The sequence below is a fragment of the Centruroides vittatus genome, unplaced genomic scaffold (assembly GCF_030686945.1).
Source record: "Centruroides vittatus isolate TY-2023 unplaced genomic scaffold, ASM3068694v2 contig_630, whole genome shotgun sequence".
Taxonomy (NCBI): domain Eukaryota; kingdom Metazoa; phylum Arthropoda; class Arachnida; order Scorpiones; family Buthidae; genus Centruroides; species Centruroides vittatus.
Window position 1 is genome coordinate 243,044 of NW_027122387.1, and position 20,701 is coordinate 263,744.

At 31.6% G+C, this 20,701-nt stretch overlaps 3 protein-coding genes across 4 annotated transcripts in view; all 3 read left to right on the forward strand.

Annotated features, from left to right (window-relative positions):
- The window catches only part of LOC136979646 (innexin inx2-like), a 68,032-nt gene extending 66,281 nt beyond the window's left edge, over positions 1 to 1,751 (forward strand). For both annotated transcript variants that reach the window (XM_067275664.1, XM_067275665.1), the window contains exons 9-10: positions 275 to 410; positions 1,447 to 1,751. In XM_067275664.1, the coding sequence (XP_067131765.1) occupies positions 275 to 410; positions 1,447 to 1,691 (381 nt within the window). In that variant the 3' untranslated portion in view covers positions 1,692 to 1,751. The remainder of the gene's footprint in view (positions 1 to 274; positions 411 to 1,446) is intronic.
- A 234-nt stretch (positions 1,752 to 1,985) lies between these two features.
- On the forward strand, positions 1,986 to 5,070 carry LOC136979602 (uncharacterized). The gene is made up of 4 exons (XM_067275620.1): positions 1,986 to 2,137; positions 2,463 to 2,553; positions 4,485 to 4,651; positions 4,782 to 5,070. The coding sequence occupies exons 1-4, from the start codon at positions 2,111 to 2,113 to the stop codon at positions 4,899 to 4,901; spliced, it is 405 nt and encodes a 134-aa protein (XP_067131721.1). The 5' UTR covers positions 1,986 to 2,110; the 3' UTR covers positions 4,902 to 5,070.
- Positions 5,071 to 14,178: 9,108 nt separating this feature from the next.
- On the forward strand, positions 14,179 to 20,362 carry LOC136979649 (uncharacterized). Its single transcript, XM_067275671.1, is given in 8 exon segments — positions 14,179 to 14,267; positions 15,614 to 15,655; positions 15,821 to 15,875; positions 16,428 to 16,542; positions 16,629 to 16,798; positions 17,824 to 17,963; positions 18,042 to 19,673; positions 19,675 to 20,362. Coding segments are annotated over 6 exon segments (2,529 nt in total). The 5' UTR covers positions 14,179 to 14,267; positions 15,614 to 15,655; positions 15,821 to 15,833; the 3' UTR covers positions 20,105 to 20,362.
- The last annotated feature ends 339 nt before the right edge of the window (positions 20,363 to 20,701 follow it).

The window sequence follows — 20,701 nt, forward strand, 5'->3', positions numbered from 1 at the left end:
ATAATTCGTGTAGCGCTTCTTAATAACTTGAAATGGTTCCAAGTCAGGCCATTTTACGAGCCATCTCATAAACTTTCACAATGAATATTTATCTGATACGTTACAAAAGAATACATTATCCACATAATTTGAGATTGTTAATACTTTAAAAACCTCGTTTAGAAATTAAGCAATGATTTAATTAAGAGATCCAAAGGTACGTTTATCAGTTAAGAGTACGTTTACTGTATACAAAAAAATGATGTTTTCTCTCTCTCTCTTGTGTTTAATCTAGGCTGATTGCGGAGAGTTTAGTGGAATGTCCTATGGGAGAAAACGAAGATCTATCTCTCAACCACCCTTATATACCATGACTGTCAGAAATGAAGTGACTGTTGTGGACAGTACAGGAAGTATACCTTATCCCCCTGGTAAGTATATAATATATTAAAAAATTTTACATGTTTTAAACTAAAAAAAAAACTTTCACTCGTCTTATAATTATGCTTTAAACGTGCCAAAATAATTAAAATCTCCCCCAAACCGATAACTCTACAAGTAAAAAAAATGAAAGAAATATTAATATAAACATTAATTAATAATAAAAATAAAAAATAACGTAATAAGACATTATTGAGTAATTTAGGAAATAAATTGTTCTTCTAATTGTTGAAATTCTACAAAAAAAAACAATTTAATTTTTTCTTTAAATATAAATTAAAATAAAATTCTAAATTATGATTCTGATAATCGCACATTTTTTAGGTGGAAGCTAGTCTTTGAACGTGAATAAACTAATATTTATTTTAAAAAATCAAAAGAAAAGTGTATGTAATTTATAAAATAGATCTATAAAAACAAATAAAATAAACATTAAATTATAGATTATCGTTTAAGAACATATATTTTACTGTTCTTTCGCAAAGTAATTGTTTTTCGTAAACTGTAAGTCTCGTGAAAACCGAAAAAAAGTTCAGCCATTAAAGTAAAATATTCTTAAAAAGTAGATGCTAAGCCGTCTATTACGTGAAAAAAATTTACCTCATAAGAAAATAATTATTTAATTAACAAAAATGTATTGTGGAGATGATAGAGAACGTGTTAAACCTCAAAGAAAACAGAAATCTATGACCTACTTTCATACAAAAAGTTTTCAAAAAGAAATCAGATATTTAGACCTCTTATCCATGTAATAACTATTATACTTTACATCTCTCCATGATCTATATAAATTACGCCCCGAAACATTGTGGTATTGATTCTAAAACACATAATAAACCTTTAATGGTGGCAAGATTTCTAGATAACAAATGACTGCAGCTTAGCGAAAAGATGCAGAAGTCATTAAGCAACTACACTAATCTCAATCTACCGATACACCTAGAATAATAATTTTAATATTTATAACAAAGAATTAAAAAATATATATATATATTTTTTACTGATTATTTATCTTATACATTACAGAAGAGGTCAAGCCTACGTCTTCGTCTCTAACAGATACAAAATCCAGATTTTCCATACCCTGGTTGATCGGAAGTGCTGCCGTTTTAACTTCTTTCGTCATTTCTGTGACTGTAAACATTTATCTATTAATAGCACAGAGGAGACATTCGCGCAATGCTTCATGCGATTGTCACCAGATGGACATAGTAGAACGAGAACACAAAGAAATCGAATTAATGTATCCATCGGTCCCTTTCAAAAGATAATTTTTAAAGAAAATTAATGTATTTTAGTGGGTTAATTAATAAAAAAATTTTTTTCCTGTATTATTTTCTTCCTATAATTCTGCTTTTGAATTTATATACATGACTCATTATTCACCATACACACTAAAAACAGTATAGATTTTACATTACACACGATTTTTTCACACTAAATTGTAATTTTCGCTTAACAAATTCGACAGATTCGAGTAAGTGAACTATTTTTACTCGGCTTCGATTTATTTTATTTTTGAATAAACCTTGTGTTTTTACCATATTTAGGGAGGCCACCTGGGAAACTGAAAACCAGTTTGAATGAGACGGTTACCAAGAAAAAAAAAAAAGAAAAATGAAATCAAAATGTCTTCTATGTAGATGACCACACCACTTACCGATACAGGCTACAGGAAATCTATCTGACAATGAAGCTGACAGTGTTTATAATCGTGGTAAGTACTAAAATGGTTTCATTACTTCGTCCAACGTAAAAAAAAAGGCACGTAGCAATACATAAACAGAAAAAAACGGCATATAAAAGACGAGATAATGAGCAGTAGATGTTATGAATTTTAACGAACTCGTGTTTTGCTACACTAGATGATTGACTCTTTTAACTTAAAAGAAGATTTTTAGTTTTATTCACATGAGTATATGCTAATTAACTACTCAGTAAGAATTCTCCTTAAGCTCTAGGATGTTAATTTTAAATAACTAAGAGATTAAAATATTACTAATGTTTAAATAATTAAAAGATATTTTGGAAAATTCTTCTAGTTATCGTTCGGTTGCTGTTTTAATCAATATATCGGAAGGAGGAGGTTTGATTATAATCCTTTGACACGTCGTACGTCTTCAAGAGCCAGATGTAAGTTTTAATGACATTAACTTTGTGTGTTATTATATGATGTGATGAATATGTATCGTGTTTTATTCTATACATGCTTGTTTATTCTGATAAGTGGATTAAACGTGATTCATTTTTTTAACTCACACCATTTGTTGTTGAATTATTATCATACAACACTACACTTTTTAGGCCTATACATGTCTAGATTTATGAAGTTGTTCAAGAGATATGACTCTGCATATATTTAGACGATGAATTTTAAGTATTAATTACTGTATATTGTTACTAAATGATATACTTAGATCCAGTGTAATATTTACTAACAGATTTTAATTATTATAATGTATATAAATTAATAATTAATATACTCGAACCTGTAGTAACGGCTACCTCTAAACAGCGGCCATTTTTTTTTAAGTAGTAATGCATACAAACGATGCTTTGACCGTATTTCATTAGAAGTAGGCTTTAAAATATGTTACGTGTTTAAAGTGATAAAATATAATTAATTACATTTTAGCGTTACTTTCAGAACTATAAAATATAAATTTTGGGTTAATGTAACCCTTGGTGCCAAGATGGCGGCTCGTCTCTGATTCCAGCAAGGAAACAATGGGACGCACGTTATAACCTAACCTAACCTAACCTATTCTAATAAATTACCATAATTATTACCAACCAAATTATTAGAATAGGTTAGGTTAGGTTAGGTTATAACGTGCGTCCCACTGTTTCCTTGCTGGAATCAGAGACGAGCCGCCATCTTGGCACCAAGGGTTACATTAACCAAATTTTGTTTAATTTTATTCTTTCAAACTGATCAAATTTTACAAAACTCTATCAGAACGTTCACAGCTTGAGTTACAATACAGTACAGTACAGTACGTGTACACTCTCAGATGCGAAGTGTTTATTAAGGAATATAAAGAATATTTAGTAAATAATTACATTATCATTTCATTATCATAATCATTTTGTTAAGGGGCATCCTCCCGGATCACCCCAAAAGCAAAATCGTAGTTATGCCACTGACTCTATATATTATTTAAATATAAAACTGTTAATATAATATAATATATTATTAATAGGTGGTTGTCTCTTTAATCCGAAAACATTCGGTAGACTAACTTACAGCTAAACAGGCTTAATAAAACTTTTTTATTGGTTCTTCATCAAATGCATTTCGGACCAGTTTTATGAGTCCTGGTCCCTCATCAGTGCTTTTTTGTTCTTCGTATACTCTTTATTAACAATACATTGCTTACTGGTATCTGTTTTCATATTCGTTTTTAATTCCTATTTTCCCGTGTATTTACAGTAGTATATTTTTTCGGATGTATTTCAAACATTTTACAGCAAATTTTGGTTCTATAAATATACATTTAATATACATATAAATATGTATATTTATAGAACCAAAATTTGCTGTAAAATGTTTGAAATACACCCGAAAAAATATACTACTGTAAATACACGGGAAAATAGGAATTAAAAACGAATATGAAAACAGATACCAGTAAGCAATGTATTGTTAATAAAGAGTATACGAAGAACAAAAAAGCACTGATGAGGGTCCAGGACTCATAAAACTGGTCCGAAATGCATTTGATGAAGAACCAATAAAAAAGTTTTAAGCCTGTTTAGCTGTAAGTTAGTCTACCGAATGTTTTCGGATTAAAGAGACAACCACCTATTAAACATATATACAGCTACTAAACAAATTTAATTAAAATATATTATTATTATTATTATAAAATTTGATTACGTACAAGAACTAAATCTGTAACATTCAGGTATATCAAAATTTATTTATTGTTTTCAGACAGATAATATTTCCTGTTAATTCTATACTCGGTGTATGTTTTTCTATTATTCAAACGTATATACAGTAAAGGTTGAATAACATTTGTGTTTATAACACTGTTACCGATTGTTGTATATTTTTTCAGTGTCGTTAACGTGTGGAGAATTCATGACAGTGAAAATAGACTTTGCATACCCCTTTCGAGGTCTGGCTTATGTTGGAAAAGGTCATAATAAATGTGTACTTAGAGGAGACGGAAAGAGGGCTTATACTATGAAAATTCCGCTTAACGATTGTGGGACTAAACAAAACGTAAATATATATATTTTTAAATAATTAAATTTTATATTAAATAAAATGGCCTTTATAATGGAAGTCACATGCTTTAAATTTGAAAATTAAGTAGCTTTAGTTTGATAAATTTGTAATTATGGTTTTGCAGTGTCCACCAGGAAGCTTTACAAACTTATTATCCATTCAATACGAGCCAAATTTAACAAGAGGGGAGGACGAATCACACTCAATTCGTTGCAAATACGGCCTTCCACGACGTTATTATTGAATTATTAATTCAATTTATTAGAATCGTATAAATTTAATCCACAGCAATATTAATAATTGATTAAAATATTGTAATTCTTGTAATTCCGTACGCTTGATGACGTAATAAATCTACTAAGGTGCTGAAGTTTATAATGTAAACTAACTTAAATAAAGCTATTTAAAGTTTCCCTTTTGTAGAATGAATGGTTACAATACATAAATGTTTCCTCGGGTTATCGACAGATGGCGTTAGATGTTGTTTGAAAAAATTAAAAGTTTTTTGAATATTTTCCCTTTTAAATTATTTATAATACATATTATAAATGTAAATCTTCTTAGAAAATTATATATTTTATATTGCTTTAATGTATATATTTTATATTCATTTCATTATCAAATTATGAAAACTTCTCGCACCATAAGGAAAATCTGGTCGACCTTGAATCTGTACCCGGTATAACCATAATTTCGGTGACAAAATAATTATTTCCTCTCTATTCTAAACTGCCGAACTATCGCAACCGGATTTACGGTTAAGCACCAAAAAAAACTGAATATTATTTCCGAGGATGTGCATCGTTACCTTGAACACTCCGTTATAAAGGTAACTGTGTCTGATAATTTCACCTACGCAACTGTTGTCTACCTCCAGCAGATGTTTTTCTCTCTTCACAAATGTTTTAAAGTATTTTAAACTTTCACCTGTTCCACTTTGTGTGATTTTTATAAAGAATTTACATCCTTCTATGCACACTTACTGCTCCCTGTACACTTCAACGAGTTGGCTTTTTAGAGTCCTGGCGTGAATTATTATATATACCAACGCCCTTTATATATAATTTATTGTATTTACAGGTTACTAAATAACTAGAATACACCTTCACGTTCTTAAGTAAAGCATAAAGTGCACAGGCGAATTGTATTGTGTTCGGTTCATGGATTTTTTTCAACTATTCATTTGGGTAATTCTTTGCGTTTGCGAACGTTAAACATTTCATCATGGGCACTGAGTTGTATGATTAGAAGCTCAGGCATAACTAAAAGATGTTCTAGACGTTCGTTACTTTATAATTATCGAAGAAAATTGAAGGCTTTGATTAATTCGGGCGTTGTTTTGACTGTCAGTAAAAATCCGCCTACTTGGACAATTGTTAATGATGTGACCTTGCCTAAAAAGATATGGATAAAATTCGAGACAAGGTTAAGACAGTTACTAACTGGTTTGAAGGCTCCCGAACTCTTTTCTTTTTTCAGCCATTTACAGTATCAATACTGGTTTACCCTAGTGAAAAATTCATATATTTAAGTTTCCCTACAGCGCAATTCGCTGTAAAATTAATTACGAAATGCAGCTGGTGATTCAACACATTTTTTTCAGACGTGGAGACGAATTTTAAGCGATTTCTAACGAAAAAATATGTCCTCGTTAATTGACGAACGAAAAATAAACTTAAAAAAAAGGAAAAGAAAAAAAAAAATGTTGTATTATTTTCTGACAATATAAGATTGTCATCACGACTTTCTTTGATCTCACATAATCCTATGCGATCAGCGTTAATATCTTGATCACATAAAAAAACAATTGATTGGATATCCCGAAAAAAAAGGGATAACCATTCTTTGGTTTGTATATCACGTACCTTCTGCCGAAAGTTTTTCGTGAGATTAACACAAGTCCTGTCTCATTAATGGAAATTTGTGACGAGATTTCCACAAAAACTGTCTCAGATTTCCTGTGTTGTCATCATTTATATATAACTTATACACTCCTATATTAAAACTTGTTTGGTGGTTATCTTGTCGTCCTTCGATATGGGATACGTTCATTTAATAAATATTTTACGGATCTCCCATTTTAATTGCTTAAAATTCGCCTTTAAAATAACGTATTTATATTTAAATTTAAATGTGTTTTGACCTATATTTTTCGGAAATTTAATTCTCCCTAATGGAATTAGAACCGGTATATGGTTTTAAAATCTCTTTTGTTATCATTAAAAAAAATATGTGAAAGTTCCAGTTGAAGTTTTCGTGTTTTTACTTATTTAAAGGAAATCAGTTCAGAGAAAGAAATAAAATTCCTTGCTAATGTAATTCAAAACCAGTAAATGTTTTAGAATATTTATTTAAATTTTCTGGTAGAAAGTAATAAAATTTAAGAAGAAATAAATAAAAAAAGAAAGCAAATCAAAAACATTTTTTAGTTCCGGATTTTGCCAATTGTGGCGCTCGCTTGACTAATAGTATGTGACCGCTCGTGCTCACGTGATAATCAGATAGATCATCGACATCGAAAGTTGTGACGTAATTAGATTAAGGCCCGAAACAATCGAGAATAATTCAAATGTGTCTATCGATTATCGTTATCAAATTAATTAACCAACGATAACGCGGCTTTTCTCTAGAGAAATTAATGTTTTTTTTTGTTGTTTTTTTAGGAGGAGGTATTTATATTAACGAGGAAAATCCTCCCGTAACAATTTTAAATATTGTTCGTTATTAATTGCGTCATAAACCACGTGGAAAAACCGTTGTTAGTAATGATAATTTTGCATGGTTGCGGTAATCAGATATGGTAGAAAAACACTTTTATTAAATAATTTATATACAGTATCTAAACACGGCTAAATTCTGCATCGTTCCATTATAAATTCCCTGGTGTTTTTTCCCCCTTAAACAATTTTTTTAAGGTGAAATAATGAAAAGAGGGAAAAAGAAAGAAAAATATTTTAAATAGTTGCTTTTGATAGGGAAAAATAGTTTTAAAAGATTTCCAAGCGAAACAGAAAGGAAAAATGATTGAAAAACAGAATGAATATGCTAGAAGAATGATTGAAAATGTAGATAATAAATGAAGAATAAAAGTGATATTGGTAGAAAAATGCGCTCGGTTATGGAAGAAAAAAATATTTTAAAAGAAAATATATATATATAAAAGCCATAAACTGTTGAAAGAGATAGATTTGAAAATAATAGAAAGTCGTTAGATGATTTTAAAACTGTTGAAAAAATATGACTTTCGGAGAAAAATGATAATTGAAATTGATGGAAGTGAAAAGTTTAATAATACGAATGCAATGATATTAAATTTAATTGTTAAAACAGAAGATTTTGAAACGTTTGTAGACGATAAGAGAAGAATAATGTCCATAAATTGATGTAAAAGAATGTGTAAGTGATAGCATAAATATTAAAATAAGAGAGGGGAAAAAAATATTATAAAATAATTTTTAAATTGCAGGAATAGAAAAATGAATGGAGAAGAGAATAACCGAGAGAAAAAAAATTAATAGTTGGAAATGGAAGAAACTTAACTCTGTAAATATATATATATATATATAAAATATAGAACGCAATGTGAAAAATATGGTCAAATTTATAGATAATAAATGAAAAAGTGAAATAAAAAAGTGGGGAAAATAGAGAAATAATACAGAATAAAGGAAGAAAAAAAACGTATTTGTTGGAAGTTAAAATAAAATAACAACAACAACAACAACAGCAACAACAAAAAGAAAGGAAAAGAGCGATAAAACATTTGAAAAGAAAGGAAAAAACATACGAAAGAATTTTGAAAAATTGAATATTCAAAAGAAAATATCGAAAAAAAAACAAATTTATTTATTTAGAAAATTTGTAAATCGAAATAATTTATCGTTGAACACAAGCGAAACTGAATGAAAATTCAAAACGTCATCAAAATAAAATTTATAACGAAAATTTTCCACCATTTTTTTTAGGTCTAATAACTTTAATACTAAAAATAACCGCCAGGAAAAAAAATAATAGTAACATTAAAAATTTTTTAAAATCATTTACAAAATAATTATTTAATTTAATATTAATAAAGTAATTAATGTGTGAATAATTAATCGATTTATATCGATAGAAAATTATACGATCGATATAATATAACAAAATACTCTACTAACCCGAAATCCGGTAGGACAACTTGTCTGCACGTGAATTTCGTCTGCGCATGATCGTCGTCGTCTGGTTTGTTTTCAGTTGGCGAGAAAACGTTGGATGGGTCGGTCGTCTGGCGTTTTTCTCCATAATTATTTTTAATAAATTTGGATGAATATATATATAAATACGTGAAGATTGAGTGAAGATCTTAAGGTATTTTTATCGTTTTTATTTTACGTTATTCGCTTTTTATTTGTTTATTTTTTAATGTTAGTTTATCCCTAAAACCCTTAACTGAACCCCTTCCCACCTAACTGGATTTTTTCGATAATGTCTTACATTCCGTTCGATGATACTCGACTTATTTAATTATTTAAAAAATAAAGAAAAACTGAATATTCCGCGTAAAAATCCTTCGTAATTAAGTAAAAAAAAAAAATCAGCGACCGGAAGAGAAGTGCCGAAGTTCGTCTGCCACCGAGTCACGTGACCGGATCTTCATCTGGATGTTTTTTCTCGCTCAATAACCAATCAGGATGATCGTTTCAGATGTCGATTTTTCTAATTGTTATACACGCCGCAATGAAGATTGTTTTTTTTTTTATTCTATTGTTGTTATGAATAAAACAAAATAATTCTGTAACGGTTTAAGACGTGTAAAATTTACTCTTTACACGCCATATGCTTTTCTGTTAAGAACACGTGGAGTTAAGCTCGACGGTGTTTCAAAGCTGTATTCTTATTGGTGGAAAGTGCATCATTTAAGCAATTTCTTAGTAAAAAAAAAAAAATTACCTTGCGATGTTTAATCTGAATAACATTGTTCAACATTTCTTTGTCGAGTAATAATAATTTTGTATAATTTTCCTTAAAAATGCCACACCTGTTACTTCTAGTGAATACTCCACTTTACCAAACCCGAAATTATACCTCATAAACAAGAGGGTTTGTCATATAACAATCGAGGAAGGACCATTGTCTTCTCCAAATCTTCCAAACGAGCTTACAGAGGTTTCGGAATTTGACCTTTCTAAATAAAGAAAAGGGGGTAAGGCTGTATATATATATATATATAGCCACGTTATATTATATAATCGTAGTAGCAAACTTTTTTTTTTTTTTACTAGAAATCCTCCTCCTTATTTTTGTTTCATTTTATAACGAGGTCCTCTTATGCGGGGGTCAGTTCGTGCTCGTATATCAGCCCGAAAAGGTCGAGGAACTAGGAGAAGGATTTCCGAAAGCTGTATTGGTGTCACATATACGGTAGTGACGATGTTGCATTATTTAAAATGTAAAGTAGGTTGTCTTATGTGAGTATGCGAATAGGCGAAAACAAAGTTGGGAAGTGCTCCTTATTTCGGACGTTCACACGTTGGGTGTGTCTTCAGAAGACGTTCTTTGCCTCGGGTCTTATAATCTGATTCACGAAATATTCCATTCCAAATATGGCTCACAACAAGAATAAAATTATACAATTTATACAATTATCAATTTAGTAGCATTTCACTTTAATCATCGACTTTTATAATAAACGAATGCCTTTTTTTCTTCTTCTTCTTCTTTCTTTAATACGAAACCATTACGTAGTTAATTGCGGGTCAACAAATTGGGTGTAACTATCGCTGATATCTATGTTGGCCATCTTATTTTTTGACATGTCTTTAAAAAAACAGATAACAATTGAAAGAGAAAGAAATTAGTTTTGTATATTGTTTTTGCAGGTTATTAAAAGAAACAAAGTGTGGGTCGCGAAACAATGAAAACCTCTATTTTCGAAGCACATGCCTGCAAAAAAGACTTTGTGCCTGAGAAATAAGGGTCTCATCTCAGTCTTTAGTATCTAAGTTTTAACAAAAGGGCAATTTTGTAAGAATCTTGAGTATTTTTTTACGATAATTCTACAAATTTCGAAGAAATCTCTCTACATATTAAAAATAGTCAAAAATGAACATTAGCAGGGCATTGACAGATCTAGATATGTATAATAATTAAAGGATAATTATAATAATCGTATACGAGAAGTATAAATCTCCAGCCACCCGCGCTAGATAGAGATACGTCTCCAAGGCTATCATCTCTCTCCGGTCTGTTTGCAGTACTTAGGCTTCTACAGATGTTATTTAGGTTAGTGTGACATTAAACGTAGGTGAAATCGAGGGAGGTTGTCCTTAAACCGGTCCTAACAGGTGACTCCATCGTAGCTAAGCTGTACTATCTGGGTTTTATATTTAGGGTTGATTATTACATATGCTTTTCTATAATCAAATCATTCATTCAAGATAGGATCATCGATTAATACGGGTTTTATTTTCTGGAATTTATCGTATTAAATTTATTTGACGTACAAAGTATTAAAAAATTCCTCGATTTCTTCTTATGTTTTCTTCAGTTTTACATTGTAAATTGTATCTAGTAAAAGAGAAAAAATCCAAGAAAAATAAAAAAAGAAACTAGGAAAAACAAGTTCCAATGAATGAGATCAAGTCCTCTTTTATAATTAATCACTTCATGCTAATGCGAAAACTCTTTTGTATGCTAATTTATGATTAAACAACTTTAAACAAGATGAAAGTTTTCTTTTGACAATATTTGGACTTGACCAGATCCTTCGGGTTGTCTTAACGTGATTTTTGTGCACGAATGTAAGTCATTCTCACCGTCACGAGCTGTTCGTTTAAACATTAAAACAAGAAGAAGAAGAACATCTATGCGTTTATTAAAAATGGATAATATTAAAAGGGTTTAACCTTTGTTTAGTGGGTGTTTTCTTTTTCAAAAATCCGTCATCTCTGCCCCTGTTTCTGTCTGGTTAAAAAGCCCACGCTGGCTTCACTTATATATGAATGTCATAAGTCAATGTCACGAACTTTTTCGATTCGGCCTACGGGCTGGATCGTGATTTAGTTCTTTTTTTACAGTATGTCTGTACGTAAAGAGTCGAACAAATAGATGTTTCTATATAATTCAATAACTAGTGACATCGTTTTATTCAATTTTTAAACGTTGTAGGAAAAGCAAGAACACTTAATATTTTACAATTATTTATAACATTGTAACCCGTAAGTCATAATATCTTATAGAGAGGAAGTATAGCGTAGACTTGATGTATCAAGTCACGTTTTCAGTATTGTAATTCATTTAGATATCACTTCCTTTCTTAATTAGATTTATGTGTAGAAAGTTTGATATTATCTTTCTGAAAATATAGATTTTATTTATGAAATTTATTTAAAAATGGCATTTTAAGAGAAAATTATATTATAATATGAAACTTTTTCGAACGTCAACCTACGTAATAGACTATTGATATAGACTTTTAAATTACTCGTACGTTCACACGTACAGTACGTGTAATTTAAGTTTACAAGTTTTATTATTATTTTTAAAACAAAGAAAAACATAAAAATTTCATAATTACAAATGTGTGAAATTACTAACAACGTGTAGTACTGTGATAAAAATTTGAAAGATAATAACTCTCGTGTTTCGTTAAAAATCCTTTTTTTTAAATATACTTTTTGAAAATCATATCATCATCATCTTTACTCTTCCTTAAAATAGCCAAACGAGCTTGAAACCATATCAAGTTTTGTTTTTGGTTTTTTTTTTACTACTTTCTATTCTGCAACACGAGTTTATTCATGTGAACAGAGAGAAATTTTACTTCCTGTTTAGATATAATTAAAATAGAATACAACGGTGGTTGTTTTTCGATCATACGAATGTTTTGGCACGCGCCGATGGCCATCATATGGGTTTACTCGATGATGATCTCAAGTTCAACGCTCTTCTTCAAACGAGATCATTTTTATATATCAGTTCTCGAGTAACAAGATATCATTTTTGTGTGAGCATCTACGAAACTAACAAGAGCTGGCACTTTAAGAAAACGTGATGCAGCTGCAAGTTTTGGGTGGAGAAGTTTAAGTTTGCGTGAAGAGAGTAGAATTTTAGTAGGGTACACTGAACTCTAGTCCGAACGTAGGCGTCGACTAGTAGGAGAACCAGATTTCCAGAGGAAAAATGGTAATGGAAATAAAATATATACATCTCGGCAAACCAAACAGTTTCATTTGTAAACCAGCAATAAAACTATCGTCGGTATCGCTTAAGGCATCGCTTGTCTTCTCGGAGCATCGGCATTCTTTCATCCGACGTAAGAATGACGTCAAGAAATTAAAAAAAAAATTAAGTAATTATATTGAAGCTTAACTTATTACTCGAACTTGACGAGTGAAAGAATCGTTAGAAGTCTTTCACGTAGATCTAAGATGATGAGTTTACATGCAATATTAGCATTCTTGCCATCTCATTAGCTAAAACTCACCGAGTCCAATTACTTAATGGAATGCTTCATATTTGTAAATATGTACTATTTAACTCCACCAGACGAATTTTGCCTACGAATTGATTACGGAACGTTTGAATAACTAGTTCTTGTTTAATTGAAAAGAATGTTTCCGAGTTTAGAAAGTGAACGAGCGAAAACTTCTTTCTTTCTTTTTTTTCATAATAATCGTCATTAAAATTTGAGAATGTTTGGGGTCAAGTTTGTTCGAAATTAATTTATCGACGTCTCGCTTAAGATGAAGTTGCATTCTGTTAAAAGACGCATGCTCGAAACTTTCCATTACTGTGTGTGATCGGTTGTTGACCCGTTGGTTGTACCACTAATGGAGTTAACGCCGGCACATTTAAGGTAAAATTTTTTTTTTCCCCCAATGTGAAGGCCAAGGGCATCCTATATTCAATCGTTTATAAAACGATCATTCCGAATAGTTTCCTCTGTAACAGTTAGTTAAAAAATAATAATAATAACAATAAAATTATTCTTTGCCTTTTCTATAAAAATTTCTTACTCGAATAGTTCGTATCGGTTTCTCTGGATGGAATATTTATCGAAATGAATAAATTTAATAATTTTCAGTTGGTGTTCGAACAGGTGTGAAAGTGCTAGTAACCGCATTTCACACCTTAATGACGTCACTTCCACTTTCACTAAGACGAGTTATGTAACACCCACTTTGTTATTTTATAAAGGAAACTTGAGGTCATTCGTTGATTTACGTGTCGGAATTCGTATAAGTATGTATATTAATTATAATATACTCTATAAAGTATTATTCGTTAACGAAAAAAAGGAGTTACTTAATCGAGCGATTTCCAAATTAAATCGTCATTTCTCGTGTTAAATTCTTAAGAATATCATTGTGTTCAGTCCAGTGAAAAAATAAGATTAAAATCAAATTCATTCACGTCGCGTGTAAATAAATCGTGAATGATTTTTGTTATTTATTCGCCTTCGCCGCGATGTCTGTCTTATTCCTTCTTTGCTGTGTGACAGTTTAGCCTTTTATAGAAATTGATTGAGTCGAATGGTATTGTGGGAAAAACGTGACGTCATAAGAACGGTACTCGTGAAGTTACTGATACAGTTTGATCCAAGCTGGATTGTTAGAAGCCGTTTTGAGAAGTAAGTTCAGCTTTTTGTATTGGAAACTGGGTTAGTTTTTTACTTTTGGCAAGGAATATTTTGTATTATATAATTGTAATTTATTGTTACAAATCCCTTCCAATATATATATATAATTTTTAAAATTATTACTAAGATGTTTTCGTAGTGTCTCCGTTTTAAAGTTCATTATCAGTTTCATAATCAAGTTACATTACGAAATTAAATTTCCCTTCTTTCCTGGCATGGAATGAAAACGATAATTGCATTCCTTCGTAGGTGAAGTTGCGTAATGCTTTATTTCTTATTCATAAGATTAGGCCAATGAAATATTTAGAATTAATTATTTAAGAATGATAATTATATTCTTCTCTCGATACGATTTAAAATAAATAAATTTTCCTCTAAGCTAGGAATAAAATAATAATTTTTCACTTTTAATACATTTGCGGCCAGTGAAGAATTCGAAATTAATTCGTATTCCAGTAGAGAAATGTACTGCTACAGTATATATACACCACATATATCTTTCAGAATTCATGAATTACAAAACAAAAGTGCCAGTTTCGTGTTCACTCACAAATAAAACTATTCACTATCGATTTCATCTTTAGAAATATCTATTTTATGCCCATTCAGACTCAGAAGCGTGTAATGTCAATATAATTCTCATTTGTAATGGGAAATAATGGCAATTTCACGTCGGCTCGTAACTCTGAATGAAGGGAAAAAACCCAATTTCACGCTCATTCACAAGATGAAATACATTACAATTGATAATACATTCTATTTGATAAATTGGAAACTTTTCGAATTTAACACGAAATTTCATTTATAAGAAATTCAGTTTCAAAGAAATGTTGTCGTTATACGAAAACAGTAGCAAAGTACAAATTATTTTCGAAGAATGTGTAAAATTTATTTGTGTTTACAGCAAGAAATTGGATTTATTTATTAAGTGCAGTCGACCTCAATTTCGCTAGTGGAACCCGAAATAAAAACTTCGCATACTTCGTAAGGATCTAAAACTACCATTTTTTTTTCTTTACCTCCGTTCCCATTCAGTTACGAACAATGAAAACGTTTTTTTCTTTTTTCTTTCAACTTTCTCGCTGTCACTTTTCGTCGTAAAAACTCGAGCATTTAATAATTAAAGGGAAAGACACCAACAGATGGTTATTAAAATCGATTTTGGAAATGAGCAATTTCACTTTCTCTGTATTTTATTCCCGTTAGAATTTGTCCTTGACGAGATTTTGCGTGGTTAGGCTGGTTTGCCTTTTTCACCGTTGTTGTTACTTAGTGTGGGTTGGAAGCCAATTGCTGTTTGTTGTATATCAATAACTTTTTATTTCTGTTTTCTGTAGGATAATGCTGCAGATGGAGGAGAATGTAACCCTTTAGTACAGGTAAGATGCTTTAAACAGTGTCAAGTTTGATCTTGTTGGAGTATTTTTCTAAATTACTTCGATCCTATAAAGATTACAACTTTTATTTTTTTAGCATATTAAAATATTTAAGATGTTTTATATGTTACATTAATAATATATTTTTTTTTTTCTTTCTTTCTTTAGATTTCGTGGCGAGATGGTTTCGCTGTGGTTATCAATCACTGTCTTCTTCCTTCAGGTAAGATTATTTTTACTTTATATTTAATTCAAGAGTTCATAAATATATGTTGGAAATATTATAAATTTGTCTGGGATTAAAAATTATCGTTGGATTTACGTAAAATTCTATCATTAACAAAATGGCGTCACTTTCGTTTAAACTCTTGCCATTGAACTTTACTACGCTGTTAGACTTGGATGAGATGAGATTTTTTTTGGTAAAGTTTTATTGCATAGGAGAAAAAGAAAGTTCGGTCGAGTAAATCTCGGTTGAGTAAAAAATCTTAACTTTAAGATTGATTGTGGAAATGGCCTGCTTAAAATTTCAAGCTTGCAATTTTCAATGCAAAAGATTTATTGTGCTATAGATTGCATTATAAATAATTTTTTGAGTGATTATAAAGGAAAAACGGAGATCATTGGCAGTTAATGGCTGTAAAGGTACGCAAACAATGGCATGTTAAAAGTGCCGACTATAAAGGAATTTCTTTTTTCTTACTGTTTGCTTTTGAAACTATTTGAATAGGAAAAAAATAAGTGTTTATTCTGATTAAATTTTCTTTTCTTTTAGATTCTATCTGCTGTTTTGCAAGAAGGCATTCGTGATGATAGCCGAGTGGAAAGTGTTGTTCGTCAAGCTGTGGCTGACGAATTTAGCAGCGATATTGTCACAAACAGAACAAGAGGTAAACTTTCCTATTTTCTAAAAAAGCAAAAAAACATTTTAGCAAAGTAGAATTATACATTAAATTTTTTAATGTTATTTTTTTAGCATTTCTATCATGTGCCTCCGGAGAGATGGTGGTTAAGTTGAACTTCAGCGAACCTTTTCGTGGTATCACATATACAGATTATGATCGAACCAGCCCGTGCCGGTTTTATGGCGATGGAAGTAAATACTATCAACTCAGAATCCCACTCAAAGGTTGTGGGACTCGACAGGTAACATTATCACGCCTTTTTTGCAAAAATTATGAAGGTAAAAATAGATATTATTGAAATATTTAAAGAAAGTTAACGTTGTTTTTTTTACGTCTTTCTTTTAAAATAGATTTTTAAAATTATTCCGAGCCATTTTGTACGCATTTTTTTCACTTTTATTTCTTATCCATAATACAATAACTATAGTTAAACTTCTGGTTATGACATTTTTATGATGAATATTTTTTTTAGTTTTCCGTTACCTGGTTCTTTGGCTTGAATCCAAACTAAATACTGTATTTTTATTTCCTGTATTTGACTCAACCCGTTGTAATTTGAAGAACAACACCCATGTTGACATCTGCTTGCAAAACATTTTGTCGATTTTATAATTCCATTAAGAAATTTCATTTTGTAAACTTTCTTTTATGTTTTTATACGACTTCCTCAATAAAACTCTTCTTTAAAAAGATAAAAAAATAAAAATTCTTCATTGCATATCGAAGAATAAATAGAATATAATCAAATATACCAAAAACTTTAAAGAACAAAAAGTTATTTTTGTGAATTTGATATGAATTTTGTTTTATACTTCAAAATACAGACCTTTTTAGTATTTTGTACTGTACTACTTTACAATTCCACCCTGTATAGGTTTAACAACTTCTTTATTAAAACCAGTCCCGGTTTTATATATAATTTTAGCCACCGGTAGTAAGATAAATATGATGTTGGGAGTCAAAGAAAAAAAACCACTTTTAGCAAGTTTTGACTAGCGACCGGTTTCGACAGTAGCACCCCCGCAGTGTTACCTCCTCCCTCCAAGAACATTCTCCGAGAATATTGATGAGTGTCACCTGTAGACTGCATTAATGTCTCTATAAGATTTAGTTAGAATATTTTCTCTTTAGAAATCTATTTTTAGTGAAGTTTCGAGGAAAAAAAACTTATTGTGGAGGATTTATAACGTATAAAATTCGTGAAATATTTATGTAATAAAACGAACTGATATATTTATTTGAATAATGTATATATTTTATTTTAAGGAAGCGCCAAGGGTATTTGTCAACAATATTATAGTGAGATTCCACCGTTCTTTGCAACTAGAAGAAGACGAAATAAAAACTATTATCTGTAGATATCCCCCGCCTCTTGCACCTACGCCCAATAATGCGGTAGCTCCCATGTAAGTGGTGTCTCACACCGTCTGTAGTTTATAATCCTAAATGGTCATTTATGATTAACACAATTTTGTTAATTGCAGAATCGAACCTGCTCCAGCAGCAGCTGCTGTTCTTCCACCTAAATTATCCGAAGTGGAACTATTGTTGATTATTTGCGCTTTATTATTTCTCACGCTTCTACTTTTAGGTATAGGAGTTGCTTATTATTGCCTCAAGAAAAGAAATATTAAAGTTATCAAACGAAAGAAAGCTATGTCTTCTGCACCCGGAAGCGCTATCACTAAACTCAGTGGATCGACTATGGGTAGTCTGATGTTCGATCAGATTCGGATACCTCGTGCTATTGCACAATCCATTTCTGGTTCCGAAGCTGCACTTCTCACTACAGCCGATCGTAGTGATACGATTCCATCAGATTATCCGAGTGAATCCCCTTCTTCGATTAATTCCGACGCTGAAGAAATGGAAGGTCGAAGAAGCATTTTGGTTAGTGAAACTTCAACTACTAAACACGATAAATATCGTTACGAAAATACTGCTTTCATCCCAGACGAGGGAAGCGTTCGATCTGGTTATCCCCTAGATCAAGAACGCGATGAAAGCGTTTCTTCTGTGCCAATAACTACCCTTACTAAACCACCAGAAAAGAGACCTCGCCTGAAGACCAAGATTGCTATGGAGCAATTGTTGACTACGATAAGCGAAAGAGAAGACATACTCCAACAGGAATCTATTGATAGAAGATATGCCAAAATGACTGAAGCAAAATCAGATATAAGACCACCCCCTCCTTATATTCAACCACAAATAGCTTCTACTCAAACTCGAGTAAAAAGACGTCCACCTTCTCTGTACGGAAGTATTCCCGATAATGATAACTGGTCACAGTCTGAAGTAGAAAGTAGACCACCCGTTCAACCCTACGTTCGACAGCCAAATATACAAACCGCCACTTATACTGATTATTTAATCGACAGTCAAGATTTAACTGACACCATTGAAGACACCACGCGCCATCAAAAGACAACAACGCAACTGTTGGAAGAAGAAAGAGCTTTAGTGCCACGCAAACCTAAAATTATGGTCCAGAATATCGATGACGTTTACGTAACGACAACTACAGAAACAATAGCCACAGAACACGTCACAAAACACACTCGCGATACCATAGAGCCACTAGAAAAAGCGCCGACACCTTCGCCATCTTGGGATGTGACCATTCGACATTATCCAACCGATATAACCGATTATTCTAATACAGTGACCGATAAATATCAGGTAAGTTCCAGAACAGAAGGATCGTCCCATCCAACACCATCGCCACAGCCGCCGCCACCGCCACCTCCACCTCCTGTTCCCCCAACTACATCTCATTCACCAGATTGGGATGTATTAATAAGAGTACTCCAACCACCTCGTATGGAAGGAATCGAAGAACTTAACATAGAAGATAAAGAAACGTGGAGGACATTAATAACTACGAACCAAACATTCCGATCTTTAATTCAAGAAGCTACCACGGTAGAGGAATACATAAAAATTTCGGAAGACGTCAGATACGAGAATCTGTTTAGCAGAGAAGCGTGGACGGTCATCATCAAGATCCTTACCATTCCTCCCCTGAATCCTCCAGCCGAAACACTGCCACAGCCATCCGTTTACGTACAAAGATACAGAAAGAGAAGCGAAGGGATGCGTCGTCCTTCCTATCCTAACAAGGCAAACCATCGATACGGATATGAGATCAGTAACGGAATACGACATGGACTTCACGAGAGCAGAACGCGAATCTCTGTGGAGTGTAGACACCGGTTGCACTTATCGCACAAGTAGAAGCATAGCAGAGAGATCCACTTCGGAATTTGTGGAAGACGTCCCTACCTACTTCCGGTCTCACCCTCCACCGTTGGAAAGATCGTCTTCGGAATTTGTCACCGTCCCGGATACAATATCATCCGGAAGATTCACATCGAGTTCGTCGGAAATGAGGTCTTATTCCAACGCAGCGGAAGTACACAGGAGCACCAGATCACGTGACAATCACGCCTTATTCGAGAGATCCAGTACAGAAATCATAATCAATTCTCCCATATTGGAAGCCATTCACACTAACAGCGAACGACAAGAAATCGATTACAAGTAACGAGCTGGCTCAATAACTTTTAGATAATCTAATACGGTGTCGGTATATTCTGTCCAGTAAACTTTGTTTTGTGGTAATTCGTTAATCCGTGTAACAACTTCTAGTCAAAACATTTTAACAAATATTGTAAGAGATTACAGAACCTAAAACGAGTTCTCTAGTCTTTTCTTACAAAGAAAAAAATATATATAATGAAATTTCAAATCATATGGGCAAGCCTCAGCGATACTTCTGTACTAACAAATCTCTCTCTTTTTTTTTTTTTAAAGAAAAATACGAAAATTATTTATTTGGTTTTACAATTTATATATATATATATATATAGGAAAAATTTACCAGAATTTTGTAACTCGATTATACTTTGTATTTTTATGTAAAAAGGTAGAACACAACAAATTTTAATTGCATTTTTTAAAAAAGTTTTTTTTTACTAATAAATGCAAACAAATTTACGATTGTTTGAAATGGTATTTATTTAAATTTTCATCTGTTTATATACGGCGACGAGACTGCCCTTCTATGGGAAACTGGCCCCTATTTAGGTGTTACAAACGTGGAAAAAACAGGTGGCCATCCCATTTTATCCACTCGGCTAGT

What these genes read in the sequence shown, in the direction of transcription:
- LOC136979602 (XM_067275620.1), top strand. Translation starts at nt 2,111, where the DNA reads ATGAAGCTGACAGTGTTTATAATCGTG. An exon ending in TACGTCTTCAAGAGCCAGAT is followed by an intron (nt 2,554 to 4,484) that starts GTAAGTTTTAAT and finishes ATATTTTTTCAG; the next exon opens with TGTCGTTAACGTGTGGAGAA. An exon ending in ATTGTGGGACTAAACAAAAC is followed by an intron (nt 4,652 to 4,781) that starts GTAAATATATAT and finishes ATGGTTTTGCAG; the next exon opens with TGTCCACCAGGAAGCTTTAC.